Source organism: Ursus arctos, unplaced genomic scaffold, assembly GCF_023065955.2.
Source record: "Ursus arctos isolate Adak ecotype North America unplaced genomic scaffold, UrsArc2.0 scaffold_6, whole genome shotgun sequence".
Taxonomy (NCBI): domain Eukaryota; kingdom Metazoa; phylum Chordata; class Mammalia; order Carnivora; family Ursidae; genus Ursus; species Ursus arctos.
The window spans coordinates 71,335,991-71,359,395 of NW_026623078.1; the positions used below are offsets into that span (position 1 = coordinate 71,335,991).

The 23,405-nt window shown below is 32.8% G+C and overlaps 1 protein-coding gene across 8 annotated transcripts in view; it reads right to left on the reverse strand.

The window, feature by feature from the left end:
- TMEM65 (transmembrane protein 65) overlaps positions 1-23,405 on the reverse strand; it is a 105,390-nt gene that overhangs the window by 49,610 nt on the left and 32,375 nt on the right. For 4 of the 8 annotated variants that reach the window (XM_044382603.3, XM_044382601.3, XM_057307827.1 and 1 more), the window contains 5 exons: positions 16,009-16,053; positions 13,290-13,357; positions 8,832-8,886; positions 7,932-7,974; positions 5,357-5,462 (listed from right to left, as the gene is read on the reverse strand). In XM_044382603.3, coding sequence (XP_044238538.1) covers positions 5,357-5,462; positions 7,932-7,974; positions 8,832-8,886; positions 13,290-13,357; positions 16,009-16,053 — 317 coding nt within the window. Of the gene's footprint in view, positions 1-5,356; positions 5,463-7,931; positions 7,975-8,831; positions 8,887-13,289; positions 13,358-16,008; positions 16,054-17,499; positions 17,596-23,405 lie in introns of those variants that run through there. The other 4 variants (XM_057307825.1, XM_057307824.1, XM_057307826.1 and 1 more) reach the window with 3 other exon arrangements.

Below are 23,405 nucleotides of genomic sequence, written 5' to 3' on the forward strand. Positions count from 1 at the left end.
CGTGTGCGTGTGCACGTGCACGCACACACACACACACACACACACACACACACACAGGAATATTATTCAGCCATAAAAAAGAATGTAACAATATGAGGGATCTAGAGGGCACCAGGCTAAGTGAAATAAGTCAGAGGAAGACAAATACCGTAGGATTTAAATCATATGTGGAATTTAAGAAAAAACAAACAAAGGGGAAAAAAAAGAGAAACAAACCAAAAACAGACTCTCAACTACAGAGAACAAATAGATGGTTATCAGAAGGGAGATGAGCAGAATAGGTGAAGGGGATTAAGAGTACACTTATTTTCATGAGCACTGCGTAATATATAGAATTGTTCCATCGCTGTATTGCACACCTGAAACTAATTTAACACCGTACGTTAACCAGACTGAAATTAAAAAAAAAAAAGAAGAAGAAATAAGAAATGTTGGGGAGGATATGGAGAAAAGGGAACCCTTGTGCACTGCTGGTTGGAATGTAAATTGGTGTAGCCATTATGGAAAACAGAACGAAGGTTCCTTAAAAAATTAAAAATAAAAATACTATACGACCCAGTAATTCTACTTCTGGGTATCTACTCAAAGAAAATAAAACCACTAATTTGAAAAGATATATAAATAACCCAGTATTTAGTGCAGCGTTATTTACAATGGCCAGGATATGGAAGCAACCTAAAGGTCCATCAATAGATGAATAAAGAAGATGTAGTATATGTGTATGTGTGCACACACATACATATACACGTATGCAGGTATATATGTGTATGTATGTGTACCTATATGTATATGTGTGCACATGCATGTATACTACATATATACATTTGTATACTTGCATGTGTATATGTATACACATGTGTATGCGTGCGTACACACACACACACACACACACACACACACACACACACAGACAATGGAGTATTACTCAGCCATAAAAAGAGAATGAAATCTTGCCATCTGTGACAATGTAGATGGACCTAGAGGGTATTATGGTAAAAGAGATAAGTCAGACAGAAAAAGACAAATAACATATGATTTCACTTACATGTGGAATCTAAAAAACAAAACAAACAAAGTGGTGATATGGAAAACAAAGTGGTGCTTGCCAGAGAGGAGGAGATGGAGGGGATGGGTGAAATAGGTGAAGGGCAATAAGAGCACAAATTTCCAATTATAAATAAGTCATGAGAAAGAAAACTACAGCATAGGAAATATAGTCAAAAATGTTGTAATAACTTTGTATACTGAAGGATGGTGACTATACTTATTGTGATATTTTGTAATATATACAATTGTTAAATCACTATGTTGTACACCTGAAACTAATACAATATTGTATGTCAACTACACTGCAATTAAAAAAAAATAATAAGCTACAAAAAGGCTTTAGAACAAGTAATAAAGTTCAATGCAACTAGAAAAGTTTTTTTTCAAATTGCCATGAAATAACACCAAAGAAATATTCAAGTAGAAAAATACCTTCTAGAAATTGTACATACATTTTAACATCTGAAGATAGGGAAAAAAAACCTCACCAAATACTCTCAATATATTTGGATTTGCTCCCTTTTGTATATATTCCTTTTCAACATTTATCCCCATGTATACCTAATTATATGTAGGTCTAGTCATTATGTAAACATAGCTTTGTTTTCTGCCTCTATTCTCCCCCTACAGCCACACACGTTATAAAAGCTCTTTTTTCAAACTTTCATAAACTTAATAGAAAACTTCTAAATTCCACTGAATTGATGGCCTATAATCTGTATAAAGCTCTCTTTATTCCATTAAAAGTCACTGCTACTTTTTCACCAGTATATGTGATATTACAATAAACATTTCCGTGTATAGTTTTTCCCAATTTATTTAAAAATCAAATAATATGAATATTTGCGCATATTCATAGGGCAATGAATGCCATGCTGTCTATTCTAGACAAAAATGACTGCAAATACACACATATCAATTGAAAGACAGTAGACCTTTGAACAACACAGGTTTGAACTGCGTGGATCCACTTATATGTGGGTTTTTACAGTGCAGTATTATAAATGTATTTTCGTTTCCTCATGATTTTCTTAGCAACATCTTCTTTTCTCTAGTTTACTTTCTTGTAAGAATACTGTATATATTATGTATAACATACAAAATATGTGTTAATCGACTATGTATGTTATTGGTAAAGCTTCCAGTTAACAGTAAGCTATTAGTAGTTAAGTGTTTGGGAAGTCAAAAGTTGTATGTGGATTTTCAACTCATGGCGGGGATGGTGCCCCTACTCCCAGGTTGCTCAAGGGTCAACTGTATATGTACACGTATATGTATATGTATATACACATACCAATTTTAGTACAACCATACCTACACTATGAACACTTTTAAATTTTTAGTTTTGTAAATAATTTTTTAAATTTGCATTTCTAAGATGACCATCAAGGTTAAACCTTTTCAAGTAAGCTTTATTTCTTCACACAAACATTTATTGAGAAATCTGTGTGCCAAACTCTGTGCTAGACACCAGAGAGACAATGACTAATTAGATGCAGTCTCTCTCTTCCAGGAACTTCCAGTTAGTTATATAGAGAAAAGCAAATAAATAAAAAAGTTCCATCAAACATTACAGATGCTATGATAGTTAGCTACATAATCAACAGTCTTGGATAAAATGGTTTTTCCTATACATTGTCCATATATCTAATAAATTTCAAGATTAAACATTAGTGTTTCGACAACAGCTTGCATAAAAATTTTCCACTCTGTTATTTTTGGGGTTTTGGTCGTGGTGGTAGTGATGGTGGTGGTGGCATATCCATACTTTATATTAATAGTCAGATTTGTCATTTTCATCATGTCAAACTTCAAAAAGTACCACTCCTACAGAGTTTTAATAAGCAGAAATTTTCTTCATTCCAGATGCTGAAAAAGTTTATCCTACATCCTTATCTTGACCTTAAAGTTTGTATTCATTTATATTTATTTATATACACAGAGCGAGACTATTTTATTTTAGATTCCTGACTTTCCCGTATACATGAAATGTCCATTGCCACTTCTACTTCTTGGCCATTCTGTTAGAATGCTTGTTACTACTGTCCATGGAAACCAAGGCTTCCCTCCCCATTCATTTTAGGATCACCAGTTAATGAATCCCAACCCAATTATCTCAATGGGGCATAAAGTCAATATGGCAGAGAGGGAGGAAAGAAGCGGGATATCCTGATTCAGAACCTGAAACATCTTTCCATTGAAAAATCAGTTACTTAAATATTACCATCAGGTCTTATGACAGTCTAGGCCTTATAATTAACTACACTGGGGCTAACCTAAGAACTTGAGCACATCCATAATATGGTTCTGCAAGAAAATATTTTCTGAGTTTCAAACAGCTAAATTATAAACAAGCTTTTAAAATACAACCTATGTCAACAGGAACCGGCATGTGCATTTGCATATATTCCATTATAGGTAAATTTCAGAGTTAGCTTATGTCATGACTAGATTGTTAATCACTAACTTAAATTACTTCAGACTATTCGTTAATTGAATGTTATGGTACAGAGTAGATTTGATCCTAACATAAAAGAAGCAGAATCAACAACTAAGAAGTAGAATCACTTCATATGCTTGTGGAAGATTCATCAAAACACACACACACACACACACACACACACACACACACTATATATAAATACTACCTTAGTAATTGAAGTACTTTTATAATAGGAGAGGGGAATGGACCTGCTTATAATACAGAAAGAAAACAGAATTATCAATTACATGAGAAGAAAGCCCAGGAAAATAATCTTCTCTTGATCCTGACTGTAGTGCTAAAATGTTAAGCCAAATTGCTAGAATGTTAGAATATCCTGATTCTTCAACAACTCTGGCAGATATTAGCCAGCTAATCTCACTTCAATTTACCTACAAATTGCAGGATATGGACACATATATACGATTTTTTACAAAGAAATAGATAAGTCTAAGGTGGAGCCTGAGATTTGCATTTCTAACAAGTTTCCAGGTACTGTTGGTCCTGCTGGCCCTGGCATTAAACTTTGAGAAGCACTGTCCTGTATAATCTCACTTTCTCCCATGGTTTTATCTATCACCTTTTTCAGTGAGGCCTGCAGACCCCCCTATTTAATCCTACAAGCTGTTTCCATCCCAGCATTCTCAACCTCTTTTACCCTGCTCTGCTTTTTTTCTTTAATTCCTGTAACATTTGTGAACTTCTAGTACATTACAGCATTTTATTTATCAGATTTTTTATTGTCTTCTTTCCACTGCTAGAATGTAAGATCCACCAGAAAAAAAAGATCTTGTTTTATTAACCAATATATTCAAAACTCCTACATATGTACTGTGCATATAGTAGGTAAACAATGAATATTTGTTGAACGAATGATTGGTAATACTCATCATCTCTAATTCAGACCTCTTTAACTCTTGACTTTTAATCCAAATGCCTACTAGGTATCACCACTTCAATGTCCTATATGCATCTCAAATTCAACTTATTGAATTGAAAACAGAACTCATAACCTTCCCTTACTAACTTGTCCTTCCTCCTTTTCTTCTTGACTTTTTTGGTGGCATTGTGATCCATCCAGTTTCCTTCCTATTCAAAATTCTTCACTAGCACTCCATCACCTAGGTATGAGGTTCAAACTCATTGGTATAGCTTATACAATGTCTTTTCTGTCTGATCCATTCTTATTTCTCCAATGCCGTTTCCTACTGCTGCTTCAATCTTCAACTACTACATATTATAGTCCAGCGATACCTAATTTCTTGTATTTCTCTGAATATACCCTGTTTATCATGTCTTTCTACTTGTTAGTCAATATATTCAGAATTCTCTTGTTCACCTAGTAAACATCTCAATAACACAAAAATCAGCTTAGATCCAATACTCACCAAGAAATCATCCCACCAAAGAAATTTCTCCCCACAAAGTATTAATTCTCTTACTTGTGCTATTGCTATATTTAGTGCATAATTCTATAACTGCATATGTCACACTAAATTATAATTTGTTTACAGGTCTGGTTCTTCACCTAAACAATTCTTAAAAATAACTAATTTATATTCATTTTATGTCCTTCAGTCTCTAGACATGACAGATATTCCTTAACATTAACTGAATCATATAAAGAATATTCTAAAAATCAAGTACACCTACAAAAAACAGACAATAAAAAAATATTATTCTTCTGAAAACTGCCAAAGCTTAGACAATTTTTGTTAAAAACTCCACTAAATCAATTTAGTCTCAAATTTCTCAAAGGACTTGAACTCTACAGTATCTTGCTCTGGCTACCTCAATTCATTATCATAAACCATATAAAGTACTTACAAAATGTGTACTAACACGTGTTTGCCACATGTCCACTTGTTTTGGTGTAAGATCAGGAATTGACAGGCCTAATCTGGAAGCCAAAGCTTCAACGTAGCCTGCAAGTCTTTAAAAAAACACAAGGACAGAATATAAGTTTTTAAAGAGACACATGAATGTCCTCAGATAATACACTAACTGCTACAAAAAGAAACAAGATAATTTTACACCTGTAATTGGCACTCCAGAAATGGTGTAAATGTTTTTTACAATTTTCATTATTATGCATAAATATATACAGTTTAAAATATTTTAATATTAATATAGTCATACATAAACTAATTGACAATTACTTTCTTATTTTATTTTATTTATTTATTTTTATTTATTTTTTTGAGAGCAAGCGAGCGGGGGGTGGGGGGGTGGGAGAGGGGCCAAGGGAAAGGGAGAGACAATCTCAAGCAGGCTCCACACCCAGTGCAGAGCCCGACACATGGCTCAATCTCACAACCCTGAGATCATGACCTGAGCCGAAATCAAGAGTTACATGTTTGGGGCGCCTGGGTGGCTCAGTGGGTTAAGCGTTTGCCTTAGGCTGGGGTCATGATCCCAGGGTGCTGGGGTCATGATCCCAGGGTCCTGGGCTCCAGCTCCGCATTGGGCTTCCTGCTCGGTGGGGAGTATGCTTCTCTCACTCCCTCTGCTGCTCCCCCACCTTGTGCGTGCACTCTCTCTGTGTCAAATAAATACATAAAATCTTCAAAAAAAAAAAAAAAAGTCAGATGCTTAACTGACTGAGCCATCCAGGCACCCCCTCTCTTATTTTAAGAGATAATTTCAAGGTATATAAAAAATTTTTGCAATAAAATTACAGTCATGCACTTACTCCAAATTCAAAGCAAAGCACGTTAACATATGATACTAGATTAGGGTGCCTGGGTGGCTCAGTTGGTTAAGCATCTGCCTTTGGTTCGGGTCATAATCCCAGGGTCCTGGGATTGAGCCCCGCGTCAGGCACTCTGCTCAGTGGGGAGTATGCTTCTCCCTTTCCCTCTGCCCCTTCTCCCGCTTGTGCTGTCTCTCTCTCACCCACTCTCTGTCAAATAAATAAGTAAAATCTTAAAAAAAAATGATATTAGATTGATATACTAAGAAAAACAGCCTAGAATTTTCAGGGCAATCTCAAGTGTTTATCAAGTCTAACTTCCCATCATTTATTGGATACAAACTCACTTTGTGAACTGTAAGAAAGTAAAGAAATTTGCCAGTTAAACTACGCATACATCAATTATAAGATGGATCCCAATATCAGATATATTGAGTTCTAAAAAAACTGTGTACCTAAGAATCAATAAAATGTATTTGTTATTTAATGATATTTTTTAAAGGCAAAGTAGAAATAGTTTTTAAATATAAAGACTCCCAACAAAATCTTTGTCTTTAACCAAAAATAACTAATTAATGATGCAATCTAAAATTAAATGGCTTTAAAATCTATTAGATCACTTAGTTCTATTAAATATAAAAAGCTATCACATAGCTGTAATATTACCATTATTAACCTTAATGTTGGAAATGGAGAAATAAAATGTATAAGGGGTGATATCATTATAGATTTGTGTCAGGAATCTGAGAAATATAAAATTTCTGCCCTGGCCCAGAAGCAAAGAAATTTTGCATTTTAACAGTAGCTTTGGCCCCAAACTCCAGTACAGACGTCTAATACGCAGGGTCAGATCACTTATGAAGCTGCCTTTTCTTAGGTTATAAGGCTAAATAAACTTCTGCTAGGCCCAAATCCAAATCTCAAAAATTACCACTCTCATGAACAATGGAAGGAAAAAACCGAGCCAAAGACTGGGCAAAAGAGAATATGTTTACCACAATAATTAATGCCAACTTAGTCTAACTTATACTTCCCAGGCTTCCTCAAGCTCAGGAGGCAGCGCAGGCCATGTGCTGCTTGGAAAAGAGAATGTAAAGTGAGAAAGAGAGAAAGGTGGCCTTTTCTAAGTAGACATCCTTGATTTGCTTCATCATTCCAGCCACATGGAATAAAGAGAGCAAAAACCGGCCAAACCCACGTATGCTCTGGCCATTATTCCTTTTGAAAGTTCCTCTCTCCAGAAAACATGCCCAGTCAGTATCCTCACATTTAAGCCATATCTCTTTCTTTGAGCTTAGTGGGAGAAGAGTGGGGTGAAATAATGATGGGGTTCTTGGTTTATTCCCGTCTCAACTTGGAAATGTCTATAAAATATATACGAATATTTCAGTAAATGGAAATTAAACTGCTTACATTACAGTCATTTTAGAAAAACTTTTTGCATGTATCAATCTCTTGAGAAGATTTTAAACACAAATTCTAGGTCCCTAAACCCAGAGACACAGTTCTGAGGTATAACCCAGGCACTTTTATTGATACACACCAAAGATTTAGTATTACTGATTAAGAAATATTAAATTTAAAACTTTAGTTTGAAAACACACACAATAAATGTCCCGTATTTCTTATCTTTCTCAATTAAAGAATGGAGAAGAGAAAGAGAGCAAGGTCAGTACACACATGCACAAATGAATAAATGAATGGACCTACCCAAGTCCAGCTAAATCTGACACAAGATTTCCCAAAGCAGCAGCTAAAAAATTGAGAAGTGAATAAGTGAATTGTTACATGGAAGTCAGAAAAATCATTACACTACATCGCTATATCATCAATAAAGCACTGATCTGGAAGACTAATCACAGTTTCTGAAACTACAACATCTATATCCAAAGTAACTCATTACATGGCTCTGAATCTCAAGATTTCAAAATAGAACACAAGTCTCTTGGAATTATACTGTTCTCCTTCCATCAGGTAGTAGGTTTTTTTCTGTTGTGGCAGCCAGTTTCCATTTTGGTTTCAATACCTATACAGTATTTTGTAGCTTTATCTTTCATTATATTTAAGGAAATTTGGATATTTAGAAGTTAAAGTAAAGCTTTATGCATAGTTCTGAAATTGAAGAAAATCACAGAGAAAAATGTCTCTTTCATGAACTCATCTACTTCATGCTTTCTACACAATAAACAAACACTGAACCATTCCTAAATTTCACCATCATGAAAAACAGAGTGGTAACTAGGGGAAAGAAGGTAACAGAACCAAATTAGATTTTCAATCTTATATTTCCTTGTTTGATTTTTCTACTCAACTTGAAAATAAATTAGTAGAAACAGGAGTAAAAAGGTAACATTGAATTAAGAGAAAAACTTATTTTAACATAGTCAGTACAGCAATGTTACTCATTAACTAACATAAAGTACCTAAAATTTCTCAGGAAAAAAGTGCTACATATACAAAATTAAGAATTTGAAGAACAGGATTAAGGAGACAAACTAACAGACATCTCAATGAGTAAACTTTTTAAAATAAATCATCCTCTTCTAAGTCTAACCTGCTAAAATGTTTTATAAATATATGGACAATGGAATAATATGACTTATTAAATACCTGCCATAGTTGAAATTCCCAAAATAATTCCAATAGACATCTCAATATGGGTTCCCTAAAAAATGATTACAAAGAAATTAATCCTAAAAATTAATGCTGAAGTAACTATAAAAAAACAGCAAAGTATTAATAAAAACAGATAAACTGGTTAAATCCACAGGTTATTACAGCAAAATTATAAAATAGGCAGAAATATTCATATAATGCAGTGAGGTACTTAGCTATTAAATATACACATTCATGCAGAAACATCAATATCATTTGATTCATTAAAATTAGGCTTTTGTAAAAAATAAAAATAGCAGCAAATGCAATTATAATACAAATAGCAATATAACCCATCATTAAAAATCTAGAATTTGTATTTTCCACAAAGACAGATTCTTTAAACCTCTTGGAACAAAAGACCAATTCACCTCACTTTTTAATTCTGAACAATACATCTATATTATTGTTATTTACTCTATCAAAAGAGTAAAAAAAAAAAAATGGACTAAACTAATTTCTAGGGACCCAAGAGATCAACGACTTCAAAAATCATAACACTGAGTTCGTTAACCATTAAGTAGTGAGACTATATGATTCATTTATGAGCAACAACAGCATTTTGCACAATAGATAGAGCCTCAGTAAAAAACAAGGTACTGAATTTACTGAGAGTTTCAGACTTTCCACATCCATCCCATTCCCCTGTAAACAAGAGGGACTCATATTCTACTTCCACTGTAAAGAGAAGGAACTGGAATGAAGAAGATTAAACATTTCTAATGGGTCATTAAACAGAATAAAGAAGAAATCCTATGATCTATTGTGCTAATTGAGTTCTAAAGCTAGGGCAATGCTGCCATAAGTAGACTTAATTTTCCTCCTAAATACTGATGCTTGAAAATTTCTAAATAAATTTTAAAATCTCAATGATACTTATGGAGGAAAAAAAAAAAGAACGTCCTATCTGGTATGCAGAAATATTGCATTACTCAATTATTTATAAAACTGAAGAGACGCTGAGTTAAGTTTCCTCATTTTTCTCTCCCCTAGGCCTTTTGGTTCCATCCCTTTAAAATACAATTCTTGGGGCGCCTGGGTGGCTCAGTCAGGTAATCGCCTGACTTCGGATCAGGTCGTGATCCCAGGGTCCTGGGATCGAGCCCCACATTGGGCTCTCTGCTCAGCAGGAAGCCTGGTTCTCCCTCTCCCTCTGCCTGCTGCTCTACCTGCTTGTGCGTGCTCTCTCTCTTCCTCTCTTTTTCAAAATAAATAAATTAAATTAAAAAAAATACAATTCTTGTTGGATATGGAGAGAACAGCCTGATGCATAAAAGTCTCCCAGGTATTTAAAAACACAAGGAAGGTTGTGAAAGAACCCCCAAAAAACAGATTTCAGAAGAAAAAAAGAACAGAACATGCATAAGGAATAAAGATGTGTGTCTTTACATATGGATGGGAAAAAAACACACACACAAAAAACCCCCACAGAAAACTGGAACACTTATATAGAACAAAGGACCTAACAGGTACAGTATATAAAAAATAAATATATCATCTTTAGCAGCAATGAATCATTAGGAATGCCCCAGGAAAAATCTATTTGCAATACATGTATAAAAAGTATTCAAGTGCTTAATCATTTAGTTGAATTTAAGAAACCTGAAGGACCTTCTAATAACATAAAACCTCCAAATAAAGTCAAAGACAGTTTGAGGACAACGGACTATCAGTCTTTCCTTTTTCCCATAGTCACATCAATTTTTATGTTGTACATCTAATACTAGTTATCTTCAATCTACATCTGGTTCATCACCTGAATACAATTAAACTACTCTAGAATTCTAACAAATTCTATTCTAATTAAATTGTAAGAAACGTAATCCAAAGAAACGTAAAAAAAAGTAATACAAAAAAGTAATACAAAAATATAATAAAAAACTATGAAACCAAAGGCTGAGTATGAACAGCAGCCAACAATAAAGGTCAATCTATTACAGGAAGTTACATAGGAATTTGTTTTGATGACTACAACTAGGATAGCAACCAAGAGAGTACAACAGGAAACAGGAAAACATCAAATGTCTATGGCATGATAGAAAAGAAGAATCAACCATTTCCTTAACTTACTATCTTAAAACAGTCATAGCTGTCCCACAATGTTAGGAGGCAATCAGTGTTTTTAAAAAATTACAAGGTGAAAAACGTTCTTAAGATAATGATGACTACTTATTTTTCTATTCATAGACTTTAGAATTATATTATTTATGTATTTTAGTTTCAGCAGTCTATTTATTATAAAACCTCTTTGGGAAATTTCACTGTCCCTGAAGTATTTTGCAATTACCACTGAATAACAATTTTGCCACACATACACTGATCTTACTCAGGTACTGAAGCCAGTGGTTTAAACATTTATTTCAGTATCATGTACGTAAAAACTGGTATATGTCCTTGAAACTGGATTTCAACGTAAACTTCAAGAACAAGTATTACTAACTTGGGGTCAACCATCTCAGACCTGGAAAAACAGTTCGCTCTCAGTTATACTAACAGTGAGACACAGGCCCGAGTAACAGAAAACAGTAAAACAACATTACAATAATTTGGCTCTAGAGTGTTTGTGTTTCACTTTGTTGGTAGCTGTATTTAGATGCAGATTATCTGTTACTTTAGATATTTATTTCAAATAAATAATAACACCCTGTGAAATTCAGGATCTATGAAGCTACCCAGTTCCCCTATTCCGATCTCTCTTCAAAATCTCTATTTACCCTTCTTTATGCAAAATATATCATCTCAATACTTCCTTGCAGCAAGGACAGTCTTTTAGGATTTGACTATCTAAGGTCTGCCCTATTTAGGTGGAAAAAACAAATGAATATGAAGGTGGTAGTATGGATACCAGCTGTCAATTAAGACAAACTGAAATACTGAGTTGTGTAAAACCGAAAGAAATATTTGTCACAGAGAAACTTCAATTCAGACAGTTTACTTAAGAACACATCAAGTCTTATCTATAGCTTATAAATTCATCATAATGGGGTTTTCATTATAATTAGATATGATTTATTATTTAATAACTATTTAAATAATCTAACCAACTCAAATTTTAGTAATTTCACTAAAAGCAGTGTGGTTCTAAGTTGCTGAATATTCACAGATATATTCTCATATTCACAGATATATAAATTGGCCAATTTAATTCTTATACACATCTTAGGAAAATGTCATAAGCAGTCAAAGAACTAGCATACTGAAATTGTATTTCAGAGGCTCCTGCCAGGCTGCTTGGCTGAAGAACTACACCATGGGTGCTTCCACATTCAAGCTGTGCACGTGTCACCTGCTGTGACTACTTAGGCAGCAGGATACCTTCCTGCTATGTGCACACAGGTCAGGAGCCAGACTTTCTGGAGAGCTGAGCACCATTAACCTGCACATAAGATGAGACTATAAAATAGCAAAAAAAAATTCTTTTTAGATATTCTTTAAGCAAATTTTATAATGTACACAATGTAAATTATACTTTTACTCCCTGTTTTGAAACCAAATACTCTATTTATGTTCATCTGTAGTACATGTGACCTCCAAAACACCAAAAAACAACACAACAACAAAAAACCCTTGCTCTCATCTGACTTTTCTCACATTTAATAATCTTAAAATCATTTTTTTTTGAGCAGTCTCCTACACAACAGCTACCATTTACATCATTTTTTTCAAGTTAGAGTCAGTGAAGAGAAGTGGATAGAGCACTGGGCAGTTTTAGAAGACTTGCATTAAAATCCATGGACTCATCTCTGACTTTAGAAATTGGACCAATATTGGCATTCATTAACAAAAGGTGTCACTCAATGGTAGGAAAGGTAAAGAAGCCTTCTCAGAGACTAAACTTTTAAGGAACACACTCACATTAAAAAGACCACAGCAAAGGGGAACTTTTTTTAAACACTACAATGGAACTTTTTTTTAACACTACAATGGAACACTACAATGGAACAAAAAAGGAGATACACTCAGTATTCTCAACTAAAATTTAAAATACCTTTGGGTCAAATGGATAGACTACATCAAAACACCCTTTAAAACATTTCTGCATGAAAAAACTAAACAAGGAACTAACCAAATAACATATACGTGATATGAACTGTCAATAAAATTAAAGAACATCAGAAAATTTTATATACTTTTTCCTTTAATAAGAATGTTGAAACTAGAACAGAATAATATAGACCTAATAAATGTGTTTATTATTGTCAATACTTTACCAAAAGTCTTAATGATTAATACATATAAATGCCTTAAAACTGAATGATAGTCTAATTAACATGAAATATAGTAAAAAGTAGCCTTGTTCATTATGATGTTAATTAAAGTTTTATAGCTAGGATATGTAAATTATTAGGAAAATTTAGACCACATTAATTTCTTTATTAAGTCAAAATAGAAGGGGTGAAAGAAAGAACTTACTGCAACAATCATAATTGCATTATCCAAAAAGCCAAACCCTATGAAAGGTATCGCATTGTGGATGAATACTGAAAAACATCAAAAACAGAAAATATATTTTAGGATTTCTATAACTTTAAATGAGAAAACAGACCATATGATAAAAGTCTCCTAAACAGATTTGACAATCTTTGAAATTTGCTTTTCATTCCCCATAGCCAAAAGATTCTGCCCCTGCTATAAGTTTAACTACTTCCTAGAAGCTACACTGGGGAAACAAAACAAAATAAACATGTAACATGTAAAAATAACTGTGTTAGACCTCTGGGTTGTTTTCTTACTAGCTACACATACAAAGTACAAACAGTTAACGGCAGAACAAATAAGTAAATACATATTACGAGTACCATGTTTTACCTGTTTAATTGCTATTGATATCAATCCGTTTCTTATACCTAAAGACTGATATCATAAAATTAATATCCATATTAGAAATAATAAAAAATACCCTGAATCAAATTTCAGGGAAGCTACATATAGCGACCATAGTCACTTTTACTCACTAAACAATTTTTGGACAAATGTGAGAAAAATGTCATTATCTCATCTATGTTAGCCATCTATATGCAGTCTTCCCCCCCCAATATTGGTACCCCTGAAAGCTTTCACAAACTATTTTATTTAAATCTAAATGTAACTTGGCCTCCTCCTAACAAAGGCACGCCTTACCTTATCTATCTAATATAGAACCTGAATGACCTGACATAATAGAAGTGCAACTAGGAAGAACTAATACCTATATATTTTTTATACATTCAGCCTCATTTTTTTCATATTTGCATCTTCAGCACACTGCAGAATGCAAAGTGCATAGCAGATACTCAATGAACATTAGTTAATTAAGTTGAGGACCACTAACCTGGAAAGGAAGAGAATTCCATATTAAGAGAATTGAAGGCAGACTGTGAAACAGATTAAAAGCTGGGATAGTTAAAAGACTTTATTCTGATTCATCTATAAAATTGCCAAGATATAGCCAACATCAATTCAACCGATGACTTTTTAAATGGACATCAAACTTGTGAGTTCTATAAATATCCAAAAAATAGTTCCTTAAGCAAATTGGTTGTATGTGCTCAGTAACTTTAGAGCGCTTTTCCTTTTAATGCAGTTAAGTCCACAGAAAGCATAATTAAAATATAATCCAGAAGTTATGAAAGTTTGACATTACTATAGTGAGTTCTGCACCAACCCAGGAAAGGCTAATAAGTAGTAAACAAAACAACAAAACGCTCTATCCAAAACCACTGTTGAAGACTGAGATCATAGGAAAAGCGTGTATATATCCTAGATTGTTTCGGATTTCTTCTTGCTATCAAGTAAGGATGTTCAAGGTATAAAGTAACATCTTTTTAATTATAAAGAATATTATTTTTAAAAAGGTATTATTTTAAAAGCTATTAAAATGGTAAAAATCAAATAGCACATTAATGAAATGGGATTTTTCAATTAAAGAGTCTAGCCTTAGTTCTTTGATTTTGTCTAGTTGCTTAACCACTAGACATTCAAAATTTTATAATAAGCAATTTTGAAGTATAAAATATATGTTTTCATGCTTAGACCTAAATAAATGCATCCTATAAGTAAAAATTTATTGTCAACACCAAGGAAAAAATACAATTTTCAAATTGTTAAATAAACATGTACTGGACACTCCACAGGGCATGAGATACAAAGATAAGTAAGACTTGGTTACCAACCCTCAAGAAGTTTGGGTATGATAACATACCACACCAACAGTTAATTTCAATATAACCAAAAAACTGATGATAGTATTATACAGTGCTATGGACATGAATTTGCATGAACCTAGGCTAGGAGAATCAGGAAAAGTTACCAGGGGAAGAAAAGTCTTAAAGAATTCTTAAATGTTTTGGTATTTGGGAAAAGTAACTTATTTCTATATAACCTATATTCTACCTCTGAAAGAAAAAAGAACTGGCTAGTTAATAAGTTTTAAAAAATCATGTAAGTTTGCTCTCCAGTATGTAATGATCTCCTATTAATTTGTGATTTCTTCAATTTCCTTTGGGAAATACTACTCTATAACAGCAAATCACATCTAGTATTCAGCTTTTGCTTACAACCTACTCAAATTAACTGTACAGTTAAAACATTCTCTTCTTTTATTGTCTTTATAATAAGATCCCAAACTGTTTTACATTATGCCAGTGTTAGCCTTGACTATTTATTCCCATCTTAACAGACTAAAGAAAGCACACCAGCACCATTATAAGCTTCTTCTTCCTGGTGGTCTTAAATGAACTTAACTTTCTTCATCACCACAAACAGCAAGCTATAAGTATTTTCTCCACCAGAGAACAGTTCTACCTAGCCCAGACTTTCAACTTCTGAAATTACCCAATTTAAATCCAAACTAAAGTAAACATATCCTTTTTTCTGGGAATTAAGAAAACCTTACCATAAGTATAATTTTATTTCTAGATGGTAACACTGTTTAACAATGTTAGATACTGTTAACGATATTAGAAATTCCATACTATTGTAATATGTTGTAAACCAAGTTTATAAACTTTTTGTTTCAGCATGATAAATAAGATTACCCACTCTATCTGGAAAAATTAAATTTACTGACTCTTATATACCAACAGTAAATGATACAGTTATTTTATGTCTAAAAGACAGATGCACAGATATTTGACAATTATAGAACCATTACCATATCTCAGCTGTCCTGGGGTGGGTGGTGGAGCTTCCAACTTTTCTAAAGGGGAAAAAAAGGGTTTAGGTCAAGAATTAGTTACTATAGCATGCTTTCTTTTTTATTACAATAAAGAAAATACCAGCAGATTTACAAAGTGTGAGAATATCAAAGTTTATTCATAAATTTTTGTAGGTTGATGGACCAAAGTTATCCATACAGAAAATAATACTTGGTATGGATTAAATTACAAGGCTAGAAAACAAAACTGAACTTTAGTTACAAGTCTACCATGGAACCTATGACTCTGAGTAATCATTAGTCTTTTATTTTTGTGTTTTTTAAGTCCTTGCATCTATATGATGAGCCTGTTTACACTAACTACAGGAAAAAAAAAAACCCTTTGAAATATAGCTACCCTTCTTTAATATGCAGTGATAGATGACTTAAGAATTATATATACACTGATAGCAGAAAAGAGAATATTCAAATAGACCTAGGTATCCTTTAAAAAACAGAAAATACCATTTTTAAAGCAATGTATTACAACAAAGACTTCACTGGATTGTGTTCTGTTCCTTAATCTCCCTTGATAATACACTGAATATTCTTAGTTTTAAAACCTATATACTATTGGATAATACAGAATATTCTGCACAATAAAATGACCAAAAAAGTAGGGTGCTATTCAAAATCATAAGTAACAATAAACTATTTATAATATATAGCATAATAAACACACAAAGTTTTCCCAAGTATAAATCAAAGTATCTTTAAGTGCCATCATTAAATCTAAAAATTAACAATTATTATAAAGAAGCAATGTATCTAATCTCATAACAATAACCATCTCACCATTAGCATAAATACAAGAGTAAGCTATGGTAAAATGGCAGAGAACATACTTTCTTTACCCTCATCCAGTCCAAAAGAATTAACTGACAGTCTATGGAGGAGAACCCATACCATGGACACACTGTTCTAAAGACTTAGTATAACCAGACTGTCCAAGGAAATACATTACAAACTGGATATATATTTTCTAAAATATTTATTTATAATCTAAAACAACATAAGAACTAAAGAATTTAGTTTTAGAAAAGTAAAAAGCAAATAAATCTCCACTGATAAGCTGGATATATAAAAAAGCAATATCGCCCATATTTGTGAATGGTATTTTACTAAAAACACATATAGTACCAAAATGGTTTTGCAGTAAGAAGTACAATAAAATGTTGAGTTTAATCTATTAACATATTATTCAGAAAGTTCTAAAAATGCAAGTTTGTTTTGTTTTCCCCTTTTTAAAGAAGAGTTATGAAATGAAGATATACTAATCTTTGCAGAATTTCACATCTGATTAAAATATGTTCTCTATTGACTAACACCATTACCTCAAAATCTATTTTGAAAGCACGCAAATGGTTTTCCAAATGTTAAGGAATATAGGATACCACTGTACTCCACAGAGTTTTCTGGTGAAGTAAACATGCAAAAGTGGTTACATACCAGAACTATTTGCTAGTTGCATTACTCTCATCATCACTACAGTTCTGACACTGTGAGGAGAAGTCCTTGTCAGTTGACTGGAACATCTTGAAATACCTAAAAATTCAACAAGCAGGACCTTCCCAATAGAATGAGAATATACAGAGTCCTTGCTTTTACTTCTTCAAATTCCCTACATATTCATATTGAGCAAAATATTTAAAATATTGTACAACTCCTAAGAAGAAAGGATAAGAGGTAGGCAAATGTATAAGGTGCAGCAAAGAGAAAACAACCAAGTGATATAACCAATATTCCTAATTTTCCTTTCCTATTACCCATAAGGACTAAAAAATTAAAAGTAATGAAAAAAACTTTTTTAAAGACTGAGAAAGAGAAAGATAAAGGAGACAGAGCAGGGAGGAAAACCATTGGCACAGAGATTAAAGTAAAATCAAAGCAGAGATTCTACCTCCTGCTTCACAAAGAGCTTATTGAGTAGCAAGAGGAAACATGAAAGGAACATTTCCTAGAAAGTGGAAATTACGCTGGAAATTATCCATCAAAAATTTTTTAAATCATAAATTGATCTTTCTGAGGACTCTAACACTGTAAATTACCTTCTTTACTATGTTAACTGAATCAAAACTATATATATCAGAAGTAAAAAATATTGGATGTACAATATACAACAGAACTCAATCTTGGAAATAAGCCCACACAATCTATATGGATTTTAGAAATCGATACAAAATTTTCTTTTGACTTATGTAAACTATCTGTATTTACACTGAAAATGTATTCTAACCTAATGCTTCATTAAGAAGACTTTGGAGTTAGAAAAACTAGTTCTTTCAGTTTGTGTGTGTGTGTGTGTGATATCACGCTTTCTTCTTTTTCTGAATATCTTTAAAAAATAAGAAAGTCATTAAGATTGTACTTCACCATACCATATTTTCCAATGATTTTAGCTTTAAAAAATCTGTTTCTATTTCTACTATTGGCTTAGTAACCTCCTACAACACCAATTCTCCATAGAATAACTATATACTATACACAAACATATAATAAATAAATAGTTACCTAAATGCACTAAACAATGACCAAAAACAGGTTGATTCTGGAAGGAATCAACACTTAGAAAAAGGAACTGCACTAAGTGAGTTACCTGCTTATTGCAGCTTTTGGCATGAGGGCAGACCTCAACCCACAATATATTTGGCAACTAAAACTCAAACAAAAAATCTTCAGTCTTTCGCCTGAAGAAGCAGTGGACAGGGTGCAAGGTAACCAAAGCCACTGGAAAGTGGAAGGGGAGTCCTGGAAAGGATAGAGTCAGAAAGGAGGAGTCCTAAATTCTGTATATACAGTCAGTTCAAAATATGGCTGACCTGTGAACCACACATTTGCAGTTAAAAAAAAAAAAAAGCTAGCTAGGGGTAAAATAACTGAAGATGTGATCTATACACCCAGAGACAGAGTTTGCAAGTATGAGCCTAACCATCAACTGCTTGCTAAAACAAGTAAAGAAAAATTGATACTTTTTAGAAGAATAAAACACAACCCAGAGTTGCTACAACATGGTAATTGCAGCACTAAGATATAATCCAAAATTATTTCACAAACAAAGAAACAGGAAAACATGACCCATTTTCAGGAGAAAAAAACAATAGACGGAGATCAATTCTGAAGTGACTCAAATGTTACAAGTAGCAGACAAGGACTTTAAAGTAGCAATTAAAATTATATTAAAAAATATAAATGAAAACATAACCAAACAGAAACTATAAAAAAGAATCAAACTCAAGTCCTAGAGCTGAAAAATAGATTATCTGAAATTTCTAAATTAATTGGGTAGGCTTAAAAGCTAAATGGAGGTTATAAACAAAGAGTGAACATGATGACAGATAAAAAAAAAACCCAATCTGAAGAACAGAAAATAAAAGGATTGAGAAATAATGAATGAGTCTCAGAAACCTGTGGCTAAATATCAATAAGTCAATACATGTATAACTGAAGTTCCAAAAAGACAGAAGAAAGAAAAGGTCCAAAAAATATTTAAATAAATAATGGCTAATAATTTCCCAAATTTGGTGGAAGACAAAATTTCAAAAGATTCAAGAAAGTTCAGTGACCCCCTGGTAGAATAAGCATGAAGAAAATCAATGATAAAGAAAAAGGAATCTTGAAAGCAGTTACAAAAAAATGACACATTAAATAAAGGAAAACAATGATTTATATATACTTCAAGAAGAAAAAAAAGCTGTCAACCCAGTATTCTATATCCAGAAAGATTATATCCTTCAAGAATGAAGGCAAACTGTATCTTAGATAAACTAAAACTATGAGAATATGTTGTCAGCCAACCTGCAACATAAGAAATGTGAAAGCAACTTCTTTAGACTGACGGGAAATACCAGTTGGGAAGAAGGATCTTCAGGAAAGAATGAAGAGTATCAGAAATGGTAAATATTAGGTAAATATGAAAAACTACTTTTTCCCTAGTAATTTAATTTAGGTAGACCTGACTGTCGAAAAGAAAAAATATATATAACTCTGTCTTTTGGAGTTTATAATATATGTAGATGTAACTCATATAACATCAAAGCATAAAGGATGAAGAAGGTTACAAATGGACCAATTTGGTAATTTGGTTGTAATATTTTTATAATGTCTATTATGTGATACAATATTAGCTCTAAGCAGTCTATTAAGAAGTAAGAATGCATATTTGTAATGCCTGGAGCAATCACACATACAGACAAAATGCAATGAGGATACAGATAAAAAGCCAATAAATAATGTGAAGGGAATTTAAAAAAAATATTAAATTAAGGTAAAACAATGCAGGAAATGAGAACAGAGGGACAAACAGGAAATAGTAAAATAGCAAACCTATATCCTACCACATCAGTAATTACATTCAATGTTAATGGACTAAACACTCCAAATTATAGTCAGAGATTGTCAAAACAGATAAAAAAGCAAGACCCAACTATAAGATATCCACAAGAATTACAATTTAGTAGGTTGAAAGTAAATGGATGGTAAAAGATATACTATACAAACACTAAGCTTATAAAGGCTGGAGCAGCTATATTATCAAATAAAGTAGACTTAAAGAATATTACCAGAACCAGGGACATTTCACAGTGATAAAAGAGTTAATTCATCAAAAGGCATAATAACAATTTGATTAGGCCTAATAACGCAGCTTCAAAATGCACGATGCAAAATCTGACAGAATTAAAGGGCAAAATGAACAATTCTACAATCATACTTAGAAATGTAAAAGCCTTTTTCTCAGCAATTGACAGAACACTAGGAAAATATCAGTAAGATATAGATTATTTGAACAAGACCAATCATCCTGATCCAATTAATATTTAAATGACACTCAACAACTAGAGAATACATATTCTTTTCAAGTGGAGATGGGACATTCATCAAGATAGACCATAAGCTGATCCACAAAACATGTCAATAAATTTATTATTAAAATAATAAAGAATATGTTCTCTGACCAAAATGGAATCAATAACAATAAGATATCTAGAAAAAAATTGAAAATAAAATAACATCTTCTAAATACATGGGCCAATCAAAAAGAACAATTTCACAAAATTTGCTGCAACATGGACGGGACTGGAGGAGATAATGCTAAGTGAAATAAGTCAAGCAGAGAAAGACAATTATCATATGGTTTCACTCATTTATGGAACATAAGAAGTAGGAAGATCGGTAGGAGAAGAAAGGGAAGAAGGAAGGGGGGGTAAAAAGAAGGGGGAATGAAGCATGAGAGACTATGGACCCTGGGAAACAAACTGAGGGCTTTAGGGGGAGGGGGGTGGGGGATCAGGATAGGCTGGTGATGGGTATTAAGGAGGACACGTATTGCGTGGTGCACTGGGTGTTACACACAAGTAATGAATCATGGAACTTTACATCAAAAACTTGGGATGTACTGTATGGTGACTAACATAACATAATAAAAAATTATTATAAAAATAAATAAATAAATAAATAAATGGGCCAAAGAAGAAATCAAAAGGGAAATAAGAAAATACTTCAAACTGAATATGAGCAAAAATAAAACATATCAAAATTTATGGTATGCAGCTAAATGAATGCTTGAAGGGAAGTTTGAAGTACTTACATTAAACAGAAGAAAGGTCTAAGATAAATGGCCTATGGTTTTATAGTAAGAAGCTTTGAAAAAAAGAGCAAGTTAAATCAAGAGTAAGTAAATAAAAAGAAGGAAATAACAAAAGAGTTAAAATTAATTAATAGAAAACAATAAAGGAAATAGACAAAGGCAAAAGTTGTTTTTTTGAAAACAATAAACAAAATTAATAAACGCCTAGGTACACTGATCAAGAAAGAGAGAGAAAACACAAATTACTAATATCAGGAATGAAAGAGGGGACATCACTACAGATCCTACAGGAATTAAAAAGAGTATTATGAGTAACTTTATGCCAACAAATTCAACAACTTTGATGAAATGGACAAACTGTATGAAAAATACAATTTACCAAAACTGACATAAAATAAAACAAAAAATCTGAATAGCTCTATTAATAAAATTGAATTTGTCATCAAACACTTTTGCATAACACAAACACATAAAAATCCTCCAGGCCCAGATGGTTTCATTGCTGAATTTTATCAAATTCATAAAGAAAAAAAACCCACCAATCTTACACAAACTCACAAATTCTTTCAAAAAATAGAAGGAAATACTTCCCAACTTGTTTTATGAGGCCAGAATAATCCTAAAAATAAAACCTAATCAAGAAATGACAAAAAAAGAAAAAATTGCACACCAATATCCCTCATGAACACAGACACAAAAATCCTTAACTGAATGACAACTGTTCTGTTTTTCCGAAGTATAAGTGTATATCTGTAAGAGTGGCAAAAAATAACACCCAGACTTCCTTACATTTTTCTCTTTCTTAAATATTTCTCATTGTTTGAGGGAGAAGTTGCTCTTAGTAGAGTCCCATGTTTAGAAATATACAGGTTAGGGGGCGCCTGGGTGGCTCAGTCAAACATCTGACACTTTATTTCAGCTCAAGTCATGATCTCAGGGTCCTGAGATCAAGCCCTGCATTTGGGGCTTGAGATCGTCTCTCTCCCTCTCCCTCTGCTCCTCGCCTCCCTTAAAAAAAAAAGAAAAAGAAAAGAAACACACGGGTTAGGAAAATTACCAGCAAGCATTTATGAGATAATATTTACTTATAGGATTTTTTTCCTTTTGATTTCACATTTAAAAGTGTACTTGAGGGAGGATAAATAAGATAGTTGTTGCAAACCGCTAATTTAAAAAATGAAAATTATTTGAAGTGGAACTATCTCTTCCTCCATCCATCCTTGAGAATTTAAATATTCAATTATAATACGTAAACAAATCTCCTAATACAAAAATATCCTAGATATTCATTACAAATCTTAAAAATATAAGAAAAACATCTTGCATGTTTAAATATAAGATTTTTCAACACTTTCAACATTTTTTAAAAAAAATATTTCATTTATTTATTTGACGGAGAGAGAGACAGCCAACGAGAGGGAACACAAGCCGGGGGAGTGGGAGCGTTAGAAGCAGGCTCCCAGCAGAGGAGCCTGATGCGCAGCTCTATCCCAGTATGCTGGGATCACGCCCTGAGCCGAAGGCAGATGCTTAACAACTAAGCCACCAGGCGCCCCAGCACTTTCAACATTTTGTTTTGCTTCAGTAACCCAGGAAGATTCCAGAAAACAATTTAAAACATATAAAGCAATTTTACTTTTTTTAAATTAAATGAAACTCTTAACTTTTTAGACTGTACAAAGCATGAGGTATTTAGTTTTCTAATTAACTGAAGCAACCAGAGACCTGCTGTAGCCTGTAAAATACTGTTACTACCTAAGCAGTATTAAAA